Raw genomic sequence first — 20,668 nt, forward strand, 5'->3', positions numbered from 1 at the left:
CTGGAAAATGCAGTTTCCTGAGAGCCAAGCTTGACCTTATTTAATACTGCTCAAGAGAAGGACCCAACATTTTGACCGTATCAAAACAGCAGTTTTGTCTTTACTAATAGCCACACATAAAACACCATTTGTTAAATGAAAAGAAGCGGTTTTCTCCAAGTGTTGTAATTTTTACATGGTTTATCTTTGGTAGTTCATGTTTACAGATGTTGAAGGAGGAAGAAGTTATGAAGTAATACGGAAGCAGACGTGGAGGAAGTTAGTGGTACTCTCCCAAGCCTAAGCTGCTCCGGTTCTCTGGTTACCTTTTCTTTTCAGCAGCTGGGCTCTTTCTCTGGTATATTATGGCCTGAATGAATAAAAATGTGTGAGTGCCTGTATTAAGTTGTCTTAAGACACTGGGAGAAGGTGTTAGTAAATTATTGCAAAAGAGAACTAAATAAGCCAGGAATAGTAAACAGGACTTTTTTAAAGGGCCAGTGTTAAAGTACATGCTTGTGCACTGGTGCATCCTAACAGCATTTGGTCTTCATCCTACAAATTCAGATTCTGGGTCTTAGCAAAGCGAGGCCACTGTTTGAGGAAAAGACTAGAACTCAGTATTTCCATAGATGGAAATCCTGTGTCCCAGCCTAAAGAAAATGCAGCAGGTGGTCCTTTCTTTCCAGGTTTGGCCATTCTAGAATTCAGCCTTTGAAAGGCAGCTAGGAAAAGAGGCAGAAATGAAGGGATGAGGTTGAACAGCACCAACTCTGGGTTCAATCTACCACATGTGGCTTCACTTAATTTAAATGATGGCTCCATAATTCAAACATATTTTATATCAGTGACCACAACATCTACATTCTATTAAGAACCAGGCCAACTTGCTACTAAGAAGACATGTCGTCTTGGCTCAGTCTGGCTTTCTGGAATTGTAAAGTGGGGCCCTTAACCCTGGCAGGAGCAGCCTGGGTATCCCACCCAAGCTTCACATGGTTAAGGCAAACAGTTTCACTTCCATTAGCCCTGTTACTCTAACCTGTTTGATGCAACTGAACTGGTCAGAACTGGGGCCTTCGTGAGCCAGGGTAGTAACCAGATGTGCTAGTGAATGTGCACATGCTGCCCTTCCCAGAGCAAGCATGTTATGAGTGCCAGAGCAAATCAAATGATAGAGAACCTTTCCCTGCCTCTCAGCCCCTGCCATGACTCATGCTCCCACAGACTTCACATGTGTCTGCTTCGTGAACCTTGCAACCCCCTCGAGTTCCCAGCTCTGGTGCTCAGTGCTCCCATGCTGCCCTGCGTTCAGTTTCTACACCATACAGCATTCTCTGAAGTGCTCAAAACAAAGGTTCCAATATTAAATGGGCGCTGTGGTGCCCGAGATCAAATCTTGAGCTATTTCCACTTAGATGTCCACATTTACTGTGACAAATACTTGTAGTTTTTTTTTAAAGGTACTTTATAGTTTAAAAAACAAGTAATTTGAGGCCTTCTAAATAGAATAGAACTGAATAAATGCAGAATATACATAATCAAGTATGCATGCACATGTTATTTATCTATCCTCAGATAATGGGAATAGAAGTATAAAAGCAATATATCCTCTCTTTAAGGCTCTGAGTCTATCAGGACTTGTAATAGGTCGGAGATGCATAACTGTGTCAGCATTATACAGTCTTGTGAGTGAGTTCAGTTACTAGAGACCTCAGGCTTCCACAAAAATGCAAAACACTGTAAGTAGACATTTAAGAAATGTCTTTCAGTGGTATAAAATTCACATTGAGAGTGTAATTTCACTATGATATTTACATAGTTTTTAAAGTTTTATGCTTATATGGTGTTTATTGTTGAATTTTATATTACAGAGCATTTCAAACATCACAAAATTAGAATTAGATAATGGCCCCTTATGCACCATTGCCTGTTTTTAAGTTGTTAATATTTTTTCAATCGTGTTTCACCTAAGCTTACTTTTTTTTGTCCCAAACTATTTTAAGGGGAATTTCAAACATCCGTAAAAGCTTGGCATATATTCTAACTTATAAGGGTTTTTTTTTTTTTTTTTTTTTTTTTTTTTTAATATTACCACCATACCAAGTTATTCCTCTAGAATTAACCATTTCCTGATGTCCCACAATTTCTGGATTCAATGTCTTAACGGTCTTCACCCTATCACTCAAGGGCCCAATCAGTAAAGTGCTTTCCATGCCAACATGAAAACCCACATGAAAGCAAGGTGCTGCAGTGCACATCTGTAACCCCAGCACTGAGGAGCAGAGACGCACAGATCCCTGCAACTTGCCCACCAGCCAGTCTCTCCCAGGTGGTAAGCTCCAGGTTCAGTGAGAGACCCTGTCTCAAAAGATAGTGAGGAGAACAATGGGGGAAGACACACAATGCACACGCACACATGCATGAGTTCCTGCTTGCACATGTGCACATCAACACATACGTACCATGTAGTACTCACATATAACAATCATAAATGGCATTTCACAAAGGGATGGGAAGATGGCTCACAGGGTAAGTTTCTTGCTATTGAAGAAGTAGGACCTAAGTTTGCATCTCCAATGTCCATGTAATGATCAGGCATGATGGCAAATACCCATAGCCCTAGCATTGGAAGGTAGAAACATAGTTCATAGCTGGAAGCTCCCTGGCCAGCTAGCCTAACCTAAATGAAAAGATCCAGGTTCAATGAAAGACATGTTTCAGGAAATAAAAATAAAGTACAAAACAATAGCATGAGATATCTCATGCCAAGCCCTGGCCTCCACATATGCACACTTAAGTAGCAAGTAGCAGGCATACTCTCTCTCTCTCTTTCTCTCTCTCTCTCTCTCTCTCTCTCTCTCTCTCTCTCTCTCTCTCTCTCTCATACACACACACACACACACACACACACACGCACGCACACACGCACGCACATATATACTCACTTGGGTGCAATAAACATTTTAAAAATTAAAATAAAAATATTTTACATTTTATTTTTAATTAGAATTCATATAAGGCTCATGTATTTAGCTATTTATGCTTCTTGTATCTCTTATTATATATAACTATTTAATTTTTCTTTAGAATCACTTATAATTGATCAAGGGAGTTTAAAGCGGAAAAAACGGCCTTCAAAATTAATGCTTGGGGCTTTATTTTTAAATCATTAATGTGTAAATTTTCTACATTTTTAGATTCCCGGCATGTAATGCTAAAATATGAAAAGCTGAGAAAAGCAGAGGGAGGGGAGATTTTCTTTCTGTGATTCAATGGCCATGAATTGACTTTGTCATTCAAGGTCAGCAGCCAAAGGGCCCTCCCCTTTGGAGTTGAAGCATGTCTGTGTTATGTCTCATTTTAAAGTGCCCTGTCCTTTGCCCTGGCCAAAAGACCAGTCTAATTACAAATATAGAGTTTGTAAATACTAAACACTTTGTGTCTGAAATTGTATCTCTTTTTTTCTTTCACATTTTGGCTTTGTGTTTCTGTATCATAAATTCAACTAACATTTTCTTACCAAACATGAGTATTTGTATTTCTCTGCTAATACCAGTTAAAATTCCTAAGTGGTATGTCTAGTTGGTAAAATCATCATTGAGTTCAATCTGATATTACCCAAGCATTATCCACTATAAAATGATCAGATCATATATTCACCTCATTTTTAAATACTTATTTTGCTATTCTACCAAATTCTCTTGCAACCTGGGTGGGAAGACAGAAAAGACTTTCTACCGCACTATAATTTTAACACTACTATCCTCGATTTAAATTGTGCAGCGCTGCCTAAATGCCTCAAGATTTTTTCCAGTTCTTTTTATAAACTCCAAATCTTGTGATATCTTTCCTTTCTTAGGACACAAACGAGTCTGCCAAACAAGAAGATATTTTGGAATCTACGACAGATGCTGCGGAATGGAGTCTAGAAGTGGAACGTGTACTACCACAGCTGAAAGTCACGATCAGAACTGACAATAAGGTACCAGAGAGAGAGCACATTTGCCCCAAGAACCCGCCTTAGAAGGTGCTTTCAGGTTGAGAATGGGAGAAATGGGGGAAGGTTTAGTGTTCAGCCTGCTGGCCTGTGGTTTTCCTGCCTCAGCACCTCCAGTGTTGAAATTATAGGCATGTGCCTCCTTGCCTGGTCTGTGCTTATCTTAACAAGAGTTTAGCAAATTGAATGAATACTGTAATACAGTACGAGGAGAAAAAAAAATCTTTGAAAGAATTTTTCCGCTTGGATTGAGGAGTTTTTGTCAATAACTTTAATGTAATTTATTGAAAATCATATTCTCTTGAGGTCAACCGGAATTCTGTGGTGATACCAGTTGATAAGAGCTTAAAGATGTTTTAGAACTTGCTGCTTAGCACAATTGAGCGTAACCTAGATGTTGTCTTAGATAATCTGTGCTGTACTATGGGTGACTGGAAGTGAACACCCAGGGCAGGATTTCTGCCCGTGTTCCAGCACTAAGGGGGTTGAGGCAAGGGGATCAGGAATCCCAGGTCATTATTAAGAAGACAAGAAATATATAATAAGACAAGGATTGGATAATTGAGCAAAGGAGTTGCTTCTGAATCAAGGTACTGTTTTTTGTTTAGTTTTGGGTTGGTTTTTTTTGTGTGTGTGTGTGTGTCTATGGTATTATAAGTAATTACTTCAGGGTGAGCAAAAGCACATAGGAGAGCTGAGGATTCAATTCTCACTAACATTAATAATCTCTGCATGAAGGACTAAGGGGACATCTAGGTAATGGGACTGAAGGAGAACATTCATCCATAGGGGCTAAACATAAACTCAGAATTAGGGAACAAAGTTCTATGGAAGATCATTACTGGAAACCACGGATTTATGTCTATGCTCAAAGTAGGAACTCCACAAAGATTGCTGTTTTCTGAGAGTCTAGAAGAATATTCATCCTTTAGCTATGTCCCCCAACCCTTAAGAAGTAGCCTAGACTCCTGCAACATCCGAGAACAGGGTGAGGCTACAAGAGTTATTAGACAGTGAGAGACAAGTCTGTCAGGATCAGTGGAAGAATCCTGCAGCCTGGTCACTCTGCTTACCCAGTCATTGTGGAGAACAGCTGGCATTCTACCATACTGAAGGTGAATGCTTTGTTTGTATGTCATGTGTAAATTATCTAGTAATAAGAATTTCTTCACTGATTAGATCTCAGCTAGAAATCAAACCTTTCAAAAAGAAGTAATGTGTTTCCTTTTTTTTTTTTTTGGCAAAATAAATGCGATTTCTATTTCTTTGATTTTGTCAGAACAAATTCTCTATGAAATTAAAAAGTTACTATTGTGATTCTAGATATAATAACATGTTAAAATAACTATGTAGTTGGGATCAGTTTAATCACAGAAGAAAGCAAATTTAACTTGTTTATTTCATTCTAAGAATACTCTTAGAGTCAGACATCTCATTTAGAACCTAATGGGTTTTGTGTGTGTGTTTTAACTACAGTCACTGATTTCTACACACTAGAAGTAACCAAGAAAGACAGGGTGTAACCAGAGCCACTAACACTATATTATCTTGCAGAAGTAGGTACAGTTCAGGTTCTAGAGTGGACCAACTCAGAATCCTGGATTTGTGAAGAGTCAGTGTCCCTTGGATTTGGGAAATAATTAACTAATTTAAAATTGGACACTGCCTCCCACCACATGCTACCACCTTAGTCTCCAGAGGATTGACTGTGCCCAATTATTTATACAGTCAGTTATGTGAGCAACATCCCCAAGAGCAGACGTTTTGATTTCTTGGGATTTTTTAAGATATGAGGATATTGGTTTGAATTTTGGTTCTTATGGCTAAAACATACTGACCGAAGGCACTGATACTTGATTGCTTTGTCAGAATTCTTTGGTGAGTCCTTTGATCCTTATAGCCAGTGTTTCACGACCTCTTTTTTTTCTGAGCTCTTCAGATGTACCAAAGGAAAAGCACAGCATTAGGGTCAGTATTTATTCAGCTTAAGAAAAATGAAATTATACCATGATTTAAAAGCATTAAGGGTCTAGTGAATAGAAAATGGATTATCATTTCTCAAAAATTAAAAAAAGAATAAAAAGTAATGGAGATACATGTGAGTCTTCTTCTCAGATGCCCTGCCTTTGACGGAGGCTGCAGCTGAGGGGCACAGCCTACTTTGCCTTGACCTTGTCCTTGACTCTTGACCCTATCCAAATCACAGCCTTTATTTGGCCTATAACCTTTCATTCAGCACAGGCTACTTGGGACATTTAGAACCATTTTTATTTCATTTCATATTTGAGGGGGGAAAAAGAAATTAAATATTTGGAGAGCCAATGTGTTTTACTGGTTATCACGTATTAATATTTGAATAGCTTAGAGATTCTGGGAGGCACATAATAAAGGGTCTCATTATTTAAACTCATTATAAATTTATTTTAAATGACCTTACATTAGTAGTAAATAAGTTTCATATTTGTCTGCCACAGGATAAAAGGTTTTCCACTTTTCCTCTAAAGCTAAGTTTTTACTTCTATGCTTTCTTGCAGAGAATTAAAAAAAAAAAGAAAGGAATCTTTTAGTTTGGGAATATGTTTTTTTACATATTACATTTGTAAAAATAGATTCCTTCCATCATATGCTAATACTTTTCTTTGAATCCTTTCCATAATGGTGCAGTTGGGTTTTGTTTTGTTTTGGGTTTTTTTTGGGGGGGGGGTTGGGGGTTGGTTGGGTTTTTTTGCTAAAGTAGTTTGTATCTTTTATGTCGTACTACTTGCTACTGTTGCCTGTTTCCAAAGAATAGAAACTAATTTTAATATTAGCAGAAACAAAATAGAATTAGGAAAAAGAATACGTGCCAAAAATACAAATAATGTGTACTTGACTGAAGACAAAGGTCTGGTTGCATGCTAATCTGAATTCAATTAAAAAGCTTCAGGACAGCAAAGGAAAAACAATCAAATGAGGAAACAACCTATAGATCAGAAAAAAAGAAACTGCCAGGAAAAACTATCCAACCTATAGGATTGGAAAACAAAATATTTTGAACACAGAATTATTATCTAACATCTGTAAAGAACTCAAAAATTTGCCAAAGAAAGCACCAATCAACAAATAGGCTAATAAGACAAACAGTTCTCCAGAGAAGTACAAATGGCCAATAAGCATGCAAAAGAAAAAAAGAAAAAAAAAAAAAAAACCCACAACAGTCTCAGCTATCAGAGAAATGCAATTAAAACTACATTAAGATTCTATCTCATCCCAGTGAGAATGGCTATCATTAGGAAAACAATAACAAACACTAGCAAGACTGGGGCCTGGTAGGGACCCTTATTCACTGCTGATGGAAATATAAACCGATGAAACGTTATGGAACTCAGCATGAAGTTTCCTCAAAAAAAAAAAAAAAAAAAAAACCTATGAAGAATAATATCATATGACCCAACAATACAGCTCCTGGGCATATACCTGAAGGACACTAGATCAACATACCTCAGAGACACTTACACATTCATGTGCATCACAGGGCTTTTCACTTATACAGGTTATAGACGCAGCCAAGGTGTGCTTCAACAAATGAATGAGCCAAGAAAATATATATATGCATAACAGAGTTTTATTCAGCAATAAACAAATAAATTGTGTCATTAGCAAATAGAAAATAACAACTCAGATGAATATTTCATGATATAGTATAGATACATAAAACTGTGTTATGCTGGCTAGTTTTATATCAACTTGACACAAGCTAGAGTCATTTGAGAGGAGAGAACCTCAATTGAGAAACTGCTTCCATACTATCAGGCTGTAGGTAAGCCTGTAGGGCATTTTCTTAATGATTGATGGGAAAGGGTCCAGCCCATTGTGGATGGGGCCACCACCACCACCACCACCACCACCCCGGGCTGATGGTCGTGGGTTCGTTCTATAAGAAGACAGGTTGAGCAAGTCATGAGGAACAAGCCAGAAAGCAGCACCCCAATCACCCCAGTAAGCAGCCCTCCTCCATGGCTTCTACATCAACTCCTTCTTCCAGGTTCCTGCCCTCTTTGAGTTCCTGTCCTAACTTCCTTTGATAATGAACAGTGCTGTGGAAGTATAAGCCAAATAAACCCTTTCCTCCCAAGTTGCTTTGGATGTGGTATGATGGGCATGCATGCCACATACACACATACACACACACACACACACACACACACACACACACACACACACACACACAACTATTTCATATATATATATATATATATATATATATATATATATATATATATGATAATTGCAGAGACATTGTTTGAGGGAAGGGAGGAAATTAACAGAAGAGGAGGACAGTCAAGACAGATGATGATATGGAGGAGAGGTTGAGATGGTCAGAGAACAGGATGTATTCTGATGAAAATGTCTTTGTGAAACCCATCACTGTATATAATGAATATACAGCGATAGTTTAAATTCAGTTTTGTTTTTAATTATGAAAGTAATATGCAAGTAATGTTACAAAGAGGAAGAGGCTGGGAGTGTGCGATAAATTAGATCCAAAGTTTATTCATTTTTCTAGTTGATTTTTGTCTACCTGACACCAACCTAGATATATCTTGGAAAAATTATTTCATAAGATTGGCCAAGCAAGTCTGTATTTTTTTTTTTGATTAATGATTGATAGGAATGTCCAGCTCATTTTGGGCAGTAACTACCTCTTCTAGACTTATATAAGTTGGTCATGGTATCTTAGCAGAGCAATAGAAAAGTAACTAAGACAGAAATTGTTACCAGAGAATGGGCTCTTGCTGGGACAGCCTGACCATGCTGTTTTTTAGAGACATGTGGAAGATGTTGAGACTTTGGACTAGGAAAGCAGTGGAAGGCTGTCTGCAGAGCTTAGTGGACATCCTAGTAGGAACTGGAAGACAAGAGCGCAGAGAGCAGTGTGAACTATAGAGGCCCAGCTCAAGAGGTTTCAAGGGAAATAATATTGGTGACTAGGCTAGGAACCATTCTTGTTATAGTTTGGCAAAGAAGGTGGTCTTAGGAATCTACCTGAAGCTAAATTGAAGAGTGTGGGACTAATTTCGTTGGCAGAAAAAATTTCAAGACAGCCTTACATTGACTCTGTTATGTGGTTATTAGTAATACTCATGTGCAGATATACAATGAAAAAGAGTCAACTGGGCAAAAAGAAATACAAAATGTACATTTTGAGGAGAACAAGAACACCAGGAAATTTAATATTGGAATCATGACTTGTGCTGAAAGACATTGGGAGAAATGAAATAAAGGGAGTTGACACCCTTAGGGTGAGACTCCGCCCAGCTAATCTTGCAACTTCTAAAAACAAAACACCTAAGGAGTTATCTACTCCTAATAGAACAGCAACAAACCAAGTTCATGCAAATGTGATTCAAGGAGCAGGCCAGTTTCCATCCCCAGCAGGCAGCAGAACTTGGCAGCTTCAATCACATGGTTCTGGCTTTAGAGTCATGAAGGACACAGGAGTAAAGCTGTTGTGCAGTCCTCCTTCAAAGTTAAGGAAAACTGCACAGGCCAGGCATGTGCCAGGGGAGGCCCAGAGACCATTGTAGAAAGCTGTTAAAGTGAAGGCTAGATTGTGTTGGAGACCCCCAGATGTTGGAGATGCCAGAGCCGTGGGATATCTGCCAAACAGAGATGCAAACATGAAATGGGACCAGCCTGACAGACAGACAGACAGAGAAGGTAGTGTGTTGTAGTCAACAAAGCTGGAATAGCAGAGCAATCTAAATCCTTTGACATGGAAATAGAGCTGCAGGATTTGGGGCTTGCCTTGAGGGACTTCTGTCTGTCTTGCTTTAGTCCAGTGTGTGCTCTCTAGGCCCAAACTCTTCCCTTTTGGAATGGTAATGTATAGTCTGTGACACTGTGTGTTAGAAGTATGTATTTTACTTTTTGATTTTACAGAGCTTTCAATTAAGAAATTACCCTGAATCTCAGAAGGGACTTTGAAATTTGGGATTTTAAACTGTGTTAAGACTGAAAGACTATGGAGACTTTGGAAGTTGAATTAAATTCATTTTGCATTATGTTATGGCCACAAGCCCATGGGTACCAGGGAGTGGAATGTAGTTGATGAGAATGGCCCCCATATGCTCATATTTTAGAATGCATGGTCACCAGTTGGTGGAACTGCGTGGGAAGGATTAGGAGGTGTGGTCTGGTTGAAGGAGGTGTGCCACTGGGGTTTGGAGGTTTCAAAAGCCCACACAATTCCCAGTTATCTCTCTCTCTCTCTTTGCCTTATGTTTGTGTAAGCTCTCAGCTACTTCTCTAGTATCATGGATGCCTGCCGGCTGCCAAGCTCCTCACCATAATGGTTATGCACTCTAACCATTTGGAACTGTGAGCCTTAAATTAAATGCTTTCTTTTATAAGTTGAGTTGGTCATGGTATTTTGTCACAGCAATAAAAAAGTAAAAAAGCAATTATGACAGAATGTGTCGATATCTAATAAATATTATTATTATTATGTTCTTTTACTTTGAGTACCTAATCAGTATTTAGGAAGGTTTACAAAGTATGCGCAGTAAAGCTTCTGTCATTTAAGAAGTATATATAAACATCCACATTATTATATCCATATTCTTACATGGTTCATGTCACTATCCTTTGCTAAGTCTTTCCATTTTCCCCAATAACTGTGCACATAATTAAATATCATTGTGATAATTGACATTTGCTACTTACTATATGCCAGGAGCTGATCCTAGCACTGCATGTGCATTAGCTAACTTAGCCCTTTCTACCACTCAGAAATGCAAATATCTTTTTACCTCAAATGCGGAACTGTGAACAGAAAAGTAATTTGCTTTTATAAACGAGGAAAACAGTGTCTGAATGACAAGGCAGGCTTTTAACTGTTCGAGAAGAGACAATGTATCATATGACTAAGAGCAGAAGTTCTCAACCCAGGTCACATGACTACAGATTACAGTGGTGGGCGACTCCAACACCCTCTGCCTTAATTTCTCCATCTGCAAAATGAAATTTATTATAATGCCTCCCTTAAGGAGTTACAAAAAACCAAATGAGTGAACATACATAAAGCACATAGGATAATGTCAAAGTACCACTACATGCTGACCATTATTTCTGTACATTTTATTCATATAACTGATATTGTGCTATTTTTTAGAAATATAACATTGCATTATATGGATTTCCAGACATTGTTAATAAATAGGGATGGTAACATTACTGGCTGTTGACAGTCCTAGCACTGTACCGTCAGTACTCACCTGATTTCCAGGCAGGAGAGCTAGCTTGTCCCAGCTCAGCAGGTTGGAATCAAACCGGAGTTGGGATCTGGGTAGGGAAAGAGCACAGCAGCGTTCTACAGCAGCGAGGGTGGCTAGCCTATGGGCAGGCACAAGGACCACAAGGACTGAGTGCAGACCCCTAGAAAGGCATGGGTTGTCCAGATGACTCTTTTGAGAGGAACAGTGATATGGGAGAGAGGAGGCAGATGCAGATTAAATGTAAAGTAGATTTGGAATATCCAAAACTTCTACTGCAGCATGTACAGTCAGAACAGTGTCTAGGCTGCAGCATGTACAGTCAGACAGTCTTAGGCTGCAGCATGTACAGTCAGAACAGTCTTAGGCTGCAGTATGTACAGTCAGAACAGTGTCTAGGCTGCAGCATGTACAGTCAGAACAGTGTCTAGGCTGCAGCATGTACAGTCAGAACAGTGTCTAGGCTGCAGCATGTACAGTCAGACAGTCTTAGGCTGCAGCATGTACAGTCAGAACAGTCTTAGGCTGCAGTATGTACAGTCAGAACAGTGTCTAGGCTGCAGCATGTACAGTCAGAACAGTGTCTAGGCTGCAGCATGTACAGTCAGACAGTCTTAGGCTGCAGCGTGCACAGTCAGAACAGTCTTAGACCTCAGCATGTACAGTCAGAACAGTCTTAGGCTACAGCATGTACACTTAAAACGGTCTCTAGTTTGAAGCTAATTTTCTTGAGAATTTTTCTGTGAAGGTACTTCAAGATAATTATCAAAGGAAATCTTTTCCTAAATGACTTAAATGTTTTTTGCATTACAAAAGAATAACTTCTTTTTTTATTTTAAGTGACTCAGTTGACAAGGTGTTGAGACATTCCAAAGAATTCTACATGCCCAGTATTTCTGAGATGCGGGTGAATGTTTGTTTAGATTTTCACCTTCTGTGTTACTGATAACTTTGATTCTCTAGAGTATTTTATCGTCTTGAGATTTCTTAAAATGAATCTTTGACTTTGGAGACTATTCAGATGGGACCAAGCAGAGTTGTTGTGTGTGTTTTTTTTTTTTTTTTTTTTTTTTTCTTCAGAGCTCTCCATGTCAAGGGGCTCATTCACCATCTCTTACTTGGGTTTGACAGAGCCTCAAAGGCTGGTAGGGAAGTTTAAAAGATTTTGTTAGAGAATAAATGAAAGATTCATTTATGTTTAGGTAGGACTGGAAATCTGCAGTAAAGTAAGATCAGAAGCAGACCATTTTATGCAATTGGTTGGGTAGGGCAGTATGGGAGCCCACAGAGGCTTCCTAGTGAGACCTGAGCTTGCTTTACCCAGCAGGGCTGCATAAGGGGATGGATTGACTATGTGTATGGTTACCAGGTATTTGGAAGGGTCTTCACTTGGGCTGTGCTGGGGAAGGTCTTTTGCTCCACCCCTTGGCATTCCTTTAAAAAGCCCTTTAGAAAAGACAGAAGGGGCTGATGGATAAGGATCCAGGCCCTCCCGAGGCTATCCTGTGTTTCTATCTGTCTCTTTCCCCTCTATATTTCTATCTAAATCTCTTATTCCTCACTCCCCAAGAGTACCCTGGGGGGAAAAGGTGGGAACGGGTCCCCACCCAGGGCAGTGTCTTAGTAAAAGTTCCCTGTTGCTGTGGTAAAATACCCTGAAGAAAGCAACTTAGGGAAGAAAGGATTCACTTTGGCTCTTAGTCAAGAGTACAGTACAACATGGGAAGAGCCAAAGCAGCAAGAACTGAAGTTGCGCTGGCCACATTTCATTGACAGCCAAGAAGCAGAGAAGAATGAATGAATGAAGGCTGCCGCTCACGTCCCTTTTTTCCCTTACACAGTTGAGGATCTCAGCTAGGGAGTGGTGCAGCTCACTGTGAGCTTGTCTTCTCCCCTCCATTGACGTGATCAGTACAGTCACCCACATGTTTACCCAGATGACCATCTCCCAGATGATTCCATACCTTGTCTAGTTGACAAGTGAAACTCATCATCACAGGGAGGACATGGCTTTGTCTACAGGCTGGTCCCAAGTTGGAAGTGATTGACCAAGGTCAGTGTGGGGCTAATTACTACAGAGCCCATGGTTCGGCTTCTTGGACCAGATGCTGCACATGGTGGATTCAAATTCTGCTTTGGTGTGTGTCTTGGTGTTGTCGCGGTCTATTTGTATATTTTGAAAATCATCAATCCTATTAGTCTCTATCACAGAAATTCCTTTTTATTTCAAATTAATGGTGTTTTGTTTGTTTTACCACAGTAAAAGCCAAGTGAATCCTACAAATATTTATTCCTCAAATACTTTTATTCCTTAAAAATAAGGAAAAACAGGAAGTGTGAAATCAGTTTTCAGCTAAATTTTAACATAGGCACTTTTCATTTATGCAGTGCTTATTTCTAAAAGATTGTACATTATGATGATTTAATATTAGTTATTTAATGGAATGAACAAATGTTCTAATATGCTTCAATGCCCCATGGATATAGTAATTAAAAATTTGATTAATGTCTTAAATAGATTTTTTTCCAAATTATAATTAAATGTTTCCTGCTTTGTTTTTCTAAGAGATAGTTGGGTAGGTACCTCCTTCCTTTTGCCAAAGTGTCTCAAGTAATTATGTAAATCTTCAGATTCATTACAAGGAATTTAGATGAAGTGATTATTTTTGAAAGCTTTGAAAGTATTACAACATATATTTCTAATTATTTTAAAGCTCTGAGTCACTGAACTGTTTTTACCAACCTTCCTGTCCTGCAGCATCTGACTTTCCTGAACTGTCGTCAAAAGAATCTTAAACTTTAAATTTCAACTCCACACAATTGGATTTTGTTTTAAAGTAAATAAAGGGCTCAGGTGTTGCCTTAGGTGACTTACAGCGGGAGACCTTTTGGGAAGAGTCATTGTGCTTAGGATAAAATCACTGCAATAGTTTTGAGCCTTTGGGCTCCTCAGTCACCATGAGTGCTAAAACCTAAGAGGCAGAAGAGGCCCTTCATTAATCAGCAGGTGGAATTCCATTTAAATGAACCTGGAGGGACCACGGAATTACTGCATTAGATCTCAGTCTCTTCAAATTGGAAGCCAAGTCCTGCAGAAAGTTACCGGGGCAGGCTCCTTCTTTTTATTATTGCAGACAAATCTGTACCTGGGAGCAACTGAAATTTCTCTCATTCCAAAGCAATAGAGAGACTAGTTTTCTTGGCCTTGTGCCTATAACTGATTTGGATACAGCATGAGAAGGTGTTAGCAAAAGTTAACTTTTCTAAATATTTATGTATTGTTATAGTTTTGGAATGGGAACATTTCTTAAGACTTATTCTCTAGTTTTGGGGTAGAAAATATTAATAGAATTCTTGTATCCACAAGCCAAGAGATATAATGTATTCTGTGGGTTGGAATACAGGAATGAATTCCATGTACATGATCATTATTAAAACAGGATTCTGCCTGCTATTTGCATAATGGAGAAACTGCATTTATAATTCTTAGAGATTTTCTGGTAGACCTTCTATTAAAAATATTCACGTAATTTAAAGAAAAATAAGACACCCAATTTTAAAAGTCGGCTTTTACAATTATAGCAACAAATGTAAATACAGGTGGCAATAAGTTGATCTCCATGAGGCTCCATGCAGGAGTAATAGCTTCAATTACTGTCACAAATGTTTGTAATTGTATCTATTGCTGCCAGACAATAAATGCTTTTTAATATAGCAGGGCCATAAAATGTACATGCTGCTGTTGTTTAAACAAAATACAATTTTCAGTAAATTTATCCTTGAAACACCTGCTATAATCAAAAAGAGGTGAACGCTATCAAAATAAACTGCCTAAATTAACTAGACACACATACATTTTTAGAACAGCCTGCGTGATTACTCAACTGCCACATCATCTCAGAACGAGGGAAAATACTCGCTGATGGACTTGTATAGCAAGCATTCTTCAAAAGAGATTGCACAAAGCGGCTATTCTTTGAGACTGTTGTATTCTTTCAGACAAAATAGGATTTTGTGCACTGAAAGTTGTATTTGCAAGGTCAGCTGTTGGATTTTGGTTTTGTTGCTTTGTTGCATGTGGATCATGGATACATACCACGTGATGGGAAAGGTCTATTGTGCTTAAAATTATCCTGAATAATACAGCAAAGGAGTGGAGACAAAGCCAGTCTCCCTAATCAACACAAGATCCTAAGTTACTTTTGTGGTCCTCTTGCTGAACACTCTGGATATTGTTTGTTTAAGCATGGCTGATGATGCCTTCCTTTCTGTTTACCTTGAGTATGAGAAATGTTTGAACTGGATCAGGTAAAGGTCCCATGTATCACAAATTAAAGCTGAAGAATGTTTGTGTCTTAGTGATTACCATTAGCTGTAACTAAAGAGCATCAGCAGTGAATGCTGATTACCAGGAAATAAGCAGTGAAAACTGCATGCTTTGTTAATACTGCGAAGGTAAGAGCCCAATGCCTCACTGCCCACAGACCTCAAATAGACACCTGTGATTGAGAGCAGGGAATTAATATATATTGATTATAATTAAAATGTCTAGACTGCCTAAATATTTCATTATTGTAAAGTATGATTTAATGTTTCCCTTGAATTGCTTAATATAAAATATGAATTGAAGCAGAAACCATTTGTCACATGGACCTCCCGACAAAATGTAGTTTTTATTGGCTTGACTCATTTTTCTAATCAGCCATGTTAGAGTCATTCTCACTATCACTCTGTTTTATTTGAAATTTCTTAATGTTGGAACAAAATTTTATTCCTGTGGTTTTTTTTTTTTTGGTTTTTCGAGACAGGGGTTCTCTGTGTAGCTTTGCGCCTTTCCTGGAACTCACTTGGTAGCCCAGGCTGGCCTCGAACTCACAGAGATTCGCCTGCCTCTGCCTCCCGGGTGCTGGGATTAAAGGCGTGCGCCACCACCGCCCGGCTTATTCCTGTGGTTTTTATCTCATTATTTTTGCCTGTCTCTTTATATCAAAGAAATGGTTTATGTTTCTTGTTTCTTTACAAATGTAGAAGACAACTATTTTTTGTTTGTTGAATGTCAGTCTTAGATCTAAGTTTTGATCAGCAAATTCTTAAGCTTGAGTGGAACTGTTGTTAGAGGCTTGACACAAAACCAAGTCACCTGGGAAGAGAGTGTCAAGGGATGGCCCGATTAGATTGGTCTGTGGCCAGCTCTACGGAGAACTGCCGTGGTTGTTGATGGATTTGGGAGGGCCCAGCTCACTATGGGCAATGGCACTCTTGGGAAGGCTGTCCTTGGGTTGTCTGATCACAACAAGCCTGAGAGAACAATTCAATAAGCAGCCTTCCTGCATGGTTTCTGCTTCAGTTCCTGTGTGGGTTCCCGCCCTGACTTCTCTTTCTGATGAACCCTTGAAGTGGAGGATGAAATGAACCCTTTCCTTTCCTGAGTTGCTTTTGGTTGATGTTTATCACAGCAGGCAACCCAACTGGAACGTGTGGCAGCAAGCTTATTCATCAGTTCTCTACAGTAGTTGCTCAGTATCACATGATATCAACTCTGATTTCTAACTTGACCTGTGAGTGTTGGCCTTGTGAGATCTCTGCTCTGGGCATGGCTTTCTGAAGCCTGTAAGCCCTCAACAAGGTCTGTGTAGTCATATCAAAGAAGTGCAGCATGGGATAGCCATGAATGACAGTTCTTAGTTAACATGTAAAGGCTCTTTAGTAGCAGGTGGTAGTCAGTAAGGATAATCTCTGCACACAGCTAGAGGTGTGATTGTTTAACTAACAAGATATTACCTTGAGAACTCTGGGTCTCCAGTTTGAATTAGATTATAGGCAGGTGTGAGGATAGCTGTGCTCCTTCTGAGTGGCCATGCTTTGCCACTGTGTGCATGGTTGACTGTTTCTCTACAATGAGAAGAATAGTCAGAAAAGAGGAACTTCCCAAAGAAACATTACTAGTGATTCTTCCCACACCCCCTGAAACAAGTCAACTTCAACACACACTACAGGTTTGTACAACAGTTGTTTCGGCTTCCACAGTGTGTGTGCTCAAAGGTCCCCGATGGACTCTTGTACCTTGCCACAGGTCTGAAAGCAGTGAAAACAGCCAACCAGTGAGGAAAACCATGAGGCAAAAGAACACTTTCTCCCTTCAGTTGATTTTTCTTGAGTCATTTGTCAAATTGAAGAGAAGCTGACTAATGCAATGGCTTATTCCACTTAACATAATGTCCTCTATTCCATCACTATTACTGCAGATGCCAAAGCCCCATTCCCGTTAATGCTACAAAGCATTCTGTTGCAATTATGTACATTTTCTTTATGCATTGCTCCAACTTCTGGATTTCCCCCACCACGTGCCCCTTTCAACTTCATGCCCTGTTTATTTTTTAATAACTCTTTGAGTACTGGGTTATACAGCACATGGTTGTGGGGACTATCGCTGAAGCATGATCAGCCTACCATGGACCACACCCTAATGAAAACTGACTCTCCTTTTTTTAGAAGCTATCAACTCTCAGTACCTACTTGGCTAGGGGTAGAGGCTTCCTTGTCCTCCCCCATTCATGCTAGGATGCTGACTGTCTTGATTTGGTGCAGCTATATTTAGACAACCACTGCTAATGTGTGTACCCACATCACCCAGAGCTTTCTTGCCACCGTATGCATTTGGAGGTCAAAGGACAACTGTATGGAGTTGATTTTCACCATGCACACTTACGTGAGTTTCAGAAATCAAACTTTGGTCACCAGACTTGGCCTGCACAACAGGAACCTCTACCCTCTGAGCAATCTGCTGGTTTGATAAATTTCATTTGATCATGGTGAATAGTGTGTGTGTACATAAATATGTACATGCAATCATACATGAATGCAACCTTTGAGACAGAGACTTTCTCTGAAGCTGGAGTTTGCTGCGTCAGCTGATCTGGCTGGCCAGCGAGCCTCTGTGATCTGCCTGTCTCTACTCAGGCACCTGCAGCCCCAGCGCTGGAGTTACAGATCAGTGCCTATGTGCACAGCATTGGCTAAGGATCCAGACTCAGATCCTCAGGCTTGCATAGCAAGTGCTTTCCCATTGAGCCATCTCCCCAGCCTATTATACCTTATTTTATTGTAATCTCTTTATTTTTGCTAAATTTCTTGTTCAGATTAAAGTTCTTTTTCTTGCTTTATTAAACTTTCCAAATTTCTTATATTTCATTGAACTTCCTTTAAAGACATCACTTAGATTTTTTTTTTTTCAAATAACTCATCTATTCCGTTTTCTTTAGGGTCCATTGCTAGAAAGTTAATTTGTGTTTCTTTGGAGGCATCATTTAACCTTGTTTTTTCATACTGTACATATGTTATTTGTGCATCAGATCTGTTGACCCTGTCAACGCATATGAGGGCTTTTATAGCAAAAGGCTTTCTCTTGGCAGCATGTCCTGTGATAGCAATTGTGTATGGTACATTGACTTGTGTCTCAGGTGGACGCAGTAGAACACTCACTGTCAATATTCTTTAGCTGTAATCAGTGTTGGCAATGCCTGCAAGTATCTAAGTGATCTCAGCTGCAGGAGTCTGTGCTATTGCCTGTCCAGCCAAGTGATCTCAGAATTGTACACATCAGTGAAGCTGGGATCACCATCACTTTGTGAAGGATGCACAGAGGAAAGGGGAGATAGACAGGTTCAGGTAGGCATGATACGGTAGGTTCAAGAGCAGAGATGGAGCACCTATAATATTAATGTATGCATGCTAAATGGAGGATCCAGCCATTCTGGTGGTCCTCGGCAGATAATGTTCCCAGCAGCAGGAACAAAGTGTTTGGTGGCTCCATAGTCTGGACCACACTAGTGGCCTAAGCGGGAGGGTGCCCACTGTTTCTCAAGGGCTGCAGAGGAGCTTTTGCAAAAGCTGTGATCGGGTGAATGGAGATATATTTGCTGCCTGGTACCTGGGTCTAGCTCTTCCTCTGGCCGCTTTCTAGTATCAAAGGTGCTAACGTCTCAGGATGGTTCTCTGTGGAGCAGCTTGAGAAGACACGTGGTCTAAACTCTTTCTTTCTCCAGGCTGCTGAAGGAGCTTGTGTCCCCAGCTGCTCCCTAAACTCTGCTAGAACTTGAGGGATGAGTGCAAGTTTCTCAAGGAGCAAATGTTCCAGGAGTCCACGGTGTTAGTAGGAAATTATATTGGCCTGCTGTTAACCCAGTTTTGCCGTGTGGAGTCCCTCTTGGTTCAGGGTTTAAATTAGAGTAGGAAACATGGTGACTGATACGGACTCTGTCCCTTTCTTTCTAAGGCCGCATCTCTGCCACATTGCTACTGAACTTCAATAATCTTCCTCATATTCTTGTAGACTAGCAGATCGATTTCTTTCTTTCTTATTTATCTATTTATTTATTTATTTATGGCCATTTTGTGTTGAGGAAAGCATGTCAAGCTCCTAACTTGCTGATGTCACCTTCTTTTAAGTACCAATTTTTGAGTATAAAACCAATCTTGTATTTTGAAATAAATTTAAATACAAACTCCACTTGAGCATACATAAAAAGCATATTATCTTTTTTATCTTTTTTTCATTCCTACATTTGATTTGGTAATTTTTTGTTTAGTATATTTATAACTCTTTTATAAAAGGTACAGAAGGTGTTGATCTATAATTTGTTGTTGCCTGGTTGGCTGGTTTTGGCTTCCGGTACCCTTGTCAACTTTTAATGTAATGCTAGATGAGCCTCGTGAAACAAATTGGCTCTCATGCTCTCTCTCTCTCTCTCTCTCTCTCTCTCTCTCTCTCTCTCTCTCTCTCTCTCTCTCCCTCTCCTCTCCTCTCATCCTCCTCCCTCCTCCTTCCCCTCCCGTCCTTCCTCCCACTTTCCACCCCTTACTTTTTCTACTTTGCAGTAGACTTTGTACATAATTGTTATTTCCTATTTAATTAACTGTTTGGGAAATTCACTGTTCAAGCCATCTGGGTCTGGATATTTCCTAATGAGAATGTTTTCAATTATATTTGTTGATCCTGTGAACATTTTCAATTCATTTTAGGATAGTTGATATATAGATTAACTCATGAATTTTCAAATATTAAAAATGGTGTTAACTTTGCCTTTATGCTAACAGAAGCATGATCGAGAGAAAGGCTCACTTGAATGACGATCCGGGAGTTTCTGCTGGCCCTGTTACTGCTGGGTGGCAGCATATAACACTTTATTTTTGTTTTAGAAGTGTGGTAAACAGCTCACTTCATGGCCAGAACATGGGAGAGAGAAGAGGCTGAGGTCCCATTACCCTTTTCAAGGGCCTGCACATAGTGACCCAGACATCTTTCACTAGCCCCACTTCAAGTTTCTACCCCCTCCTAATGCCTCCTAGAAATCAAGCCCCAGGGCTTGAGACTTTAGAAGCTATGAAGATGCAAGTTTTACCACAAATAAGATTACAGTCATGATTACCAACTGTC

At 39.5% G+C, this 20,668-nt stretch overlaps 1 protein-coding gene across 1 annotated transcript in view; it reads left to right on the forward strand.

The window, feature by feature from the left end:
- Ift57 (intraflagellar transport 57) overlaps positions 1-20,668 on the forward strand; it is a 58,169-nt gene that overhangs the window by 24,306 nt on the left and 13,195 nt on the right. The window contains exon 6 of the mRNA XM_006989979.4: positions 3,842-3,964. Coding sequence (XP_006990041.1) covers positions 3,842-3,964 — 123 coding nt within the window. The remainder of the gene's footprint in view (positions 1-3,841; positions 3,965-20,668) is intronic.

This window comes from Peromyscus maniculatus, chromosome 12 (genome assembly GCF_049852395.1).
Source record: "Peromyscus maniculatus bairdii isolate BWxNUB_F1_BW_parent chromosome 12, HU_Pman_BW_mat_3.1, whole genome shotgun sequence".
NCBI lineage: Eukaryota > Metazoa > Chordata > Mammalia > Rodentia > Cricetidae > Peromyscus > Peromyscus maniculatus.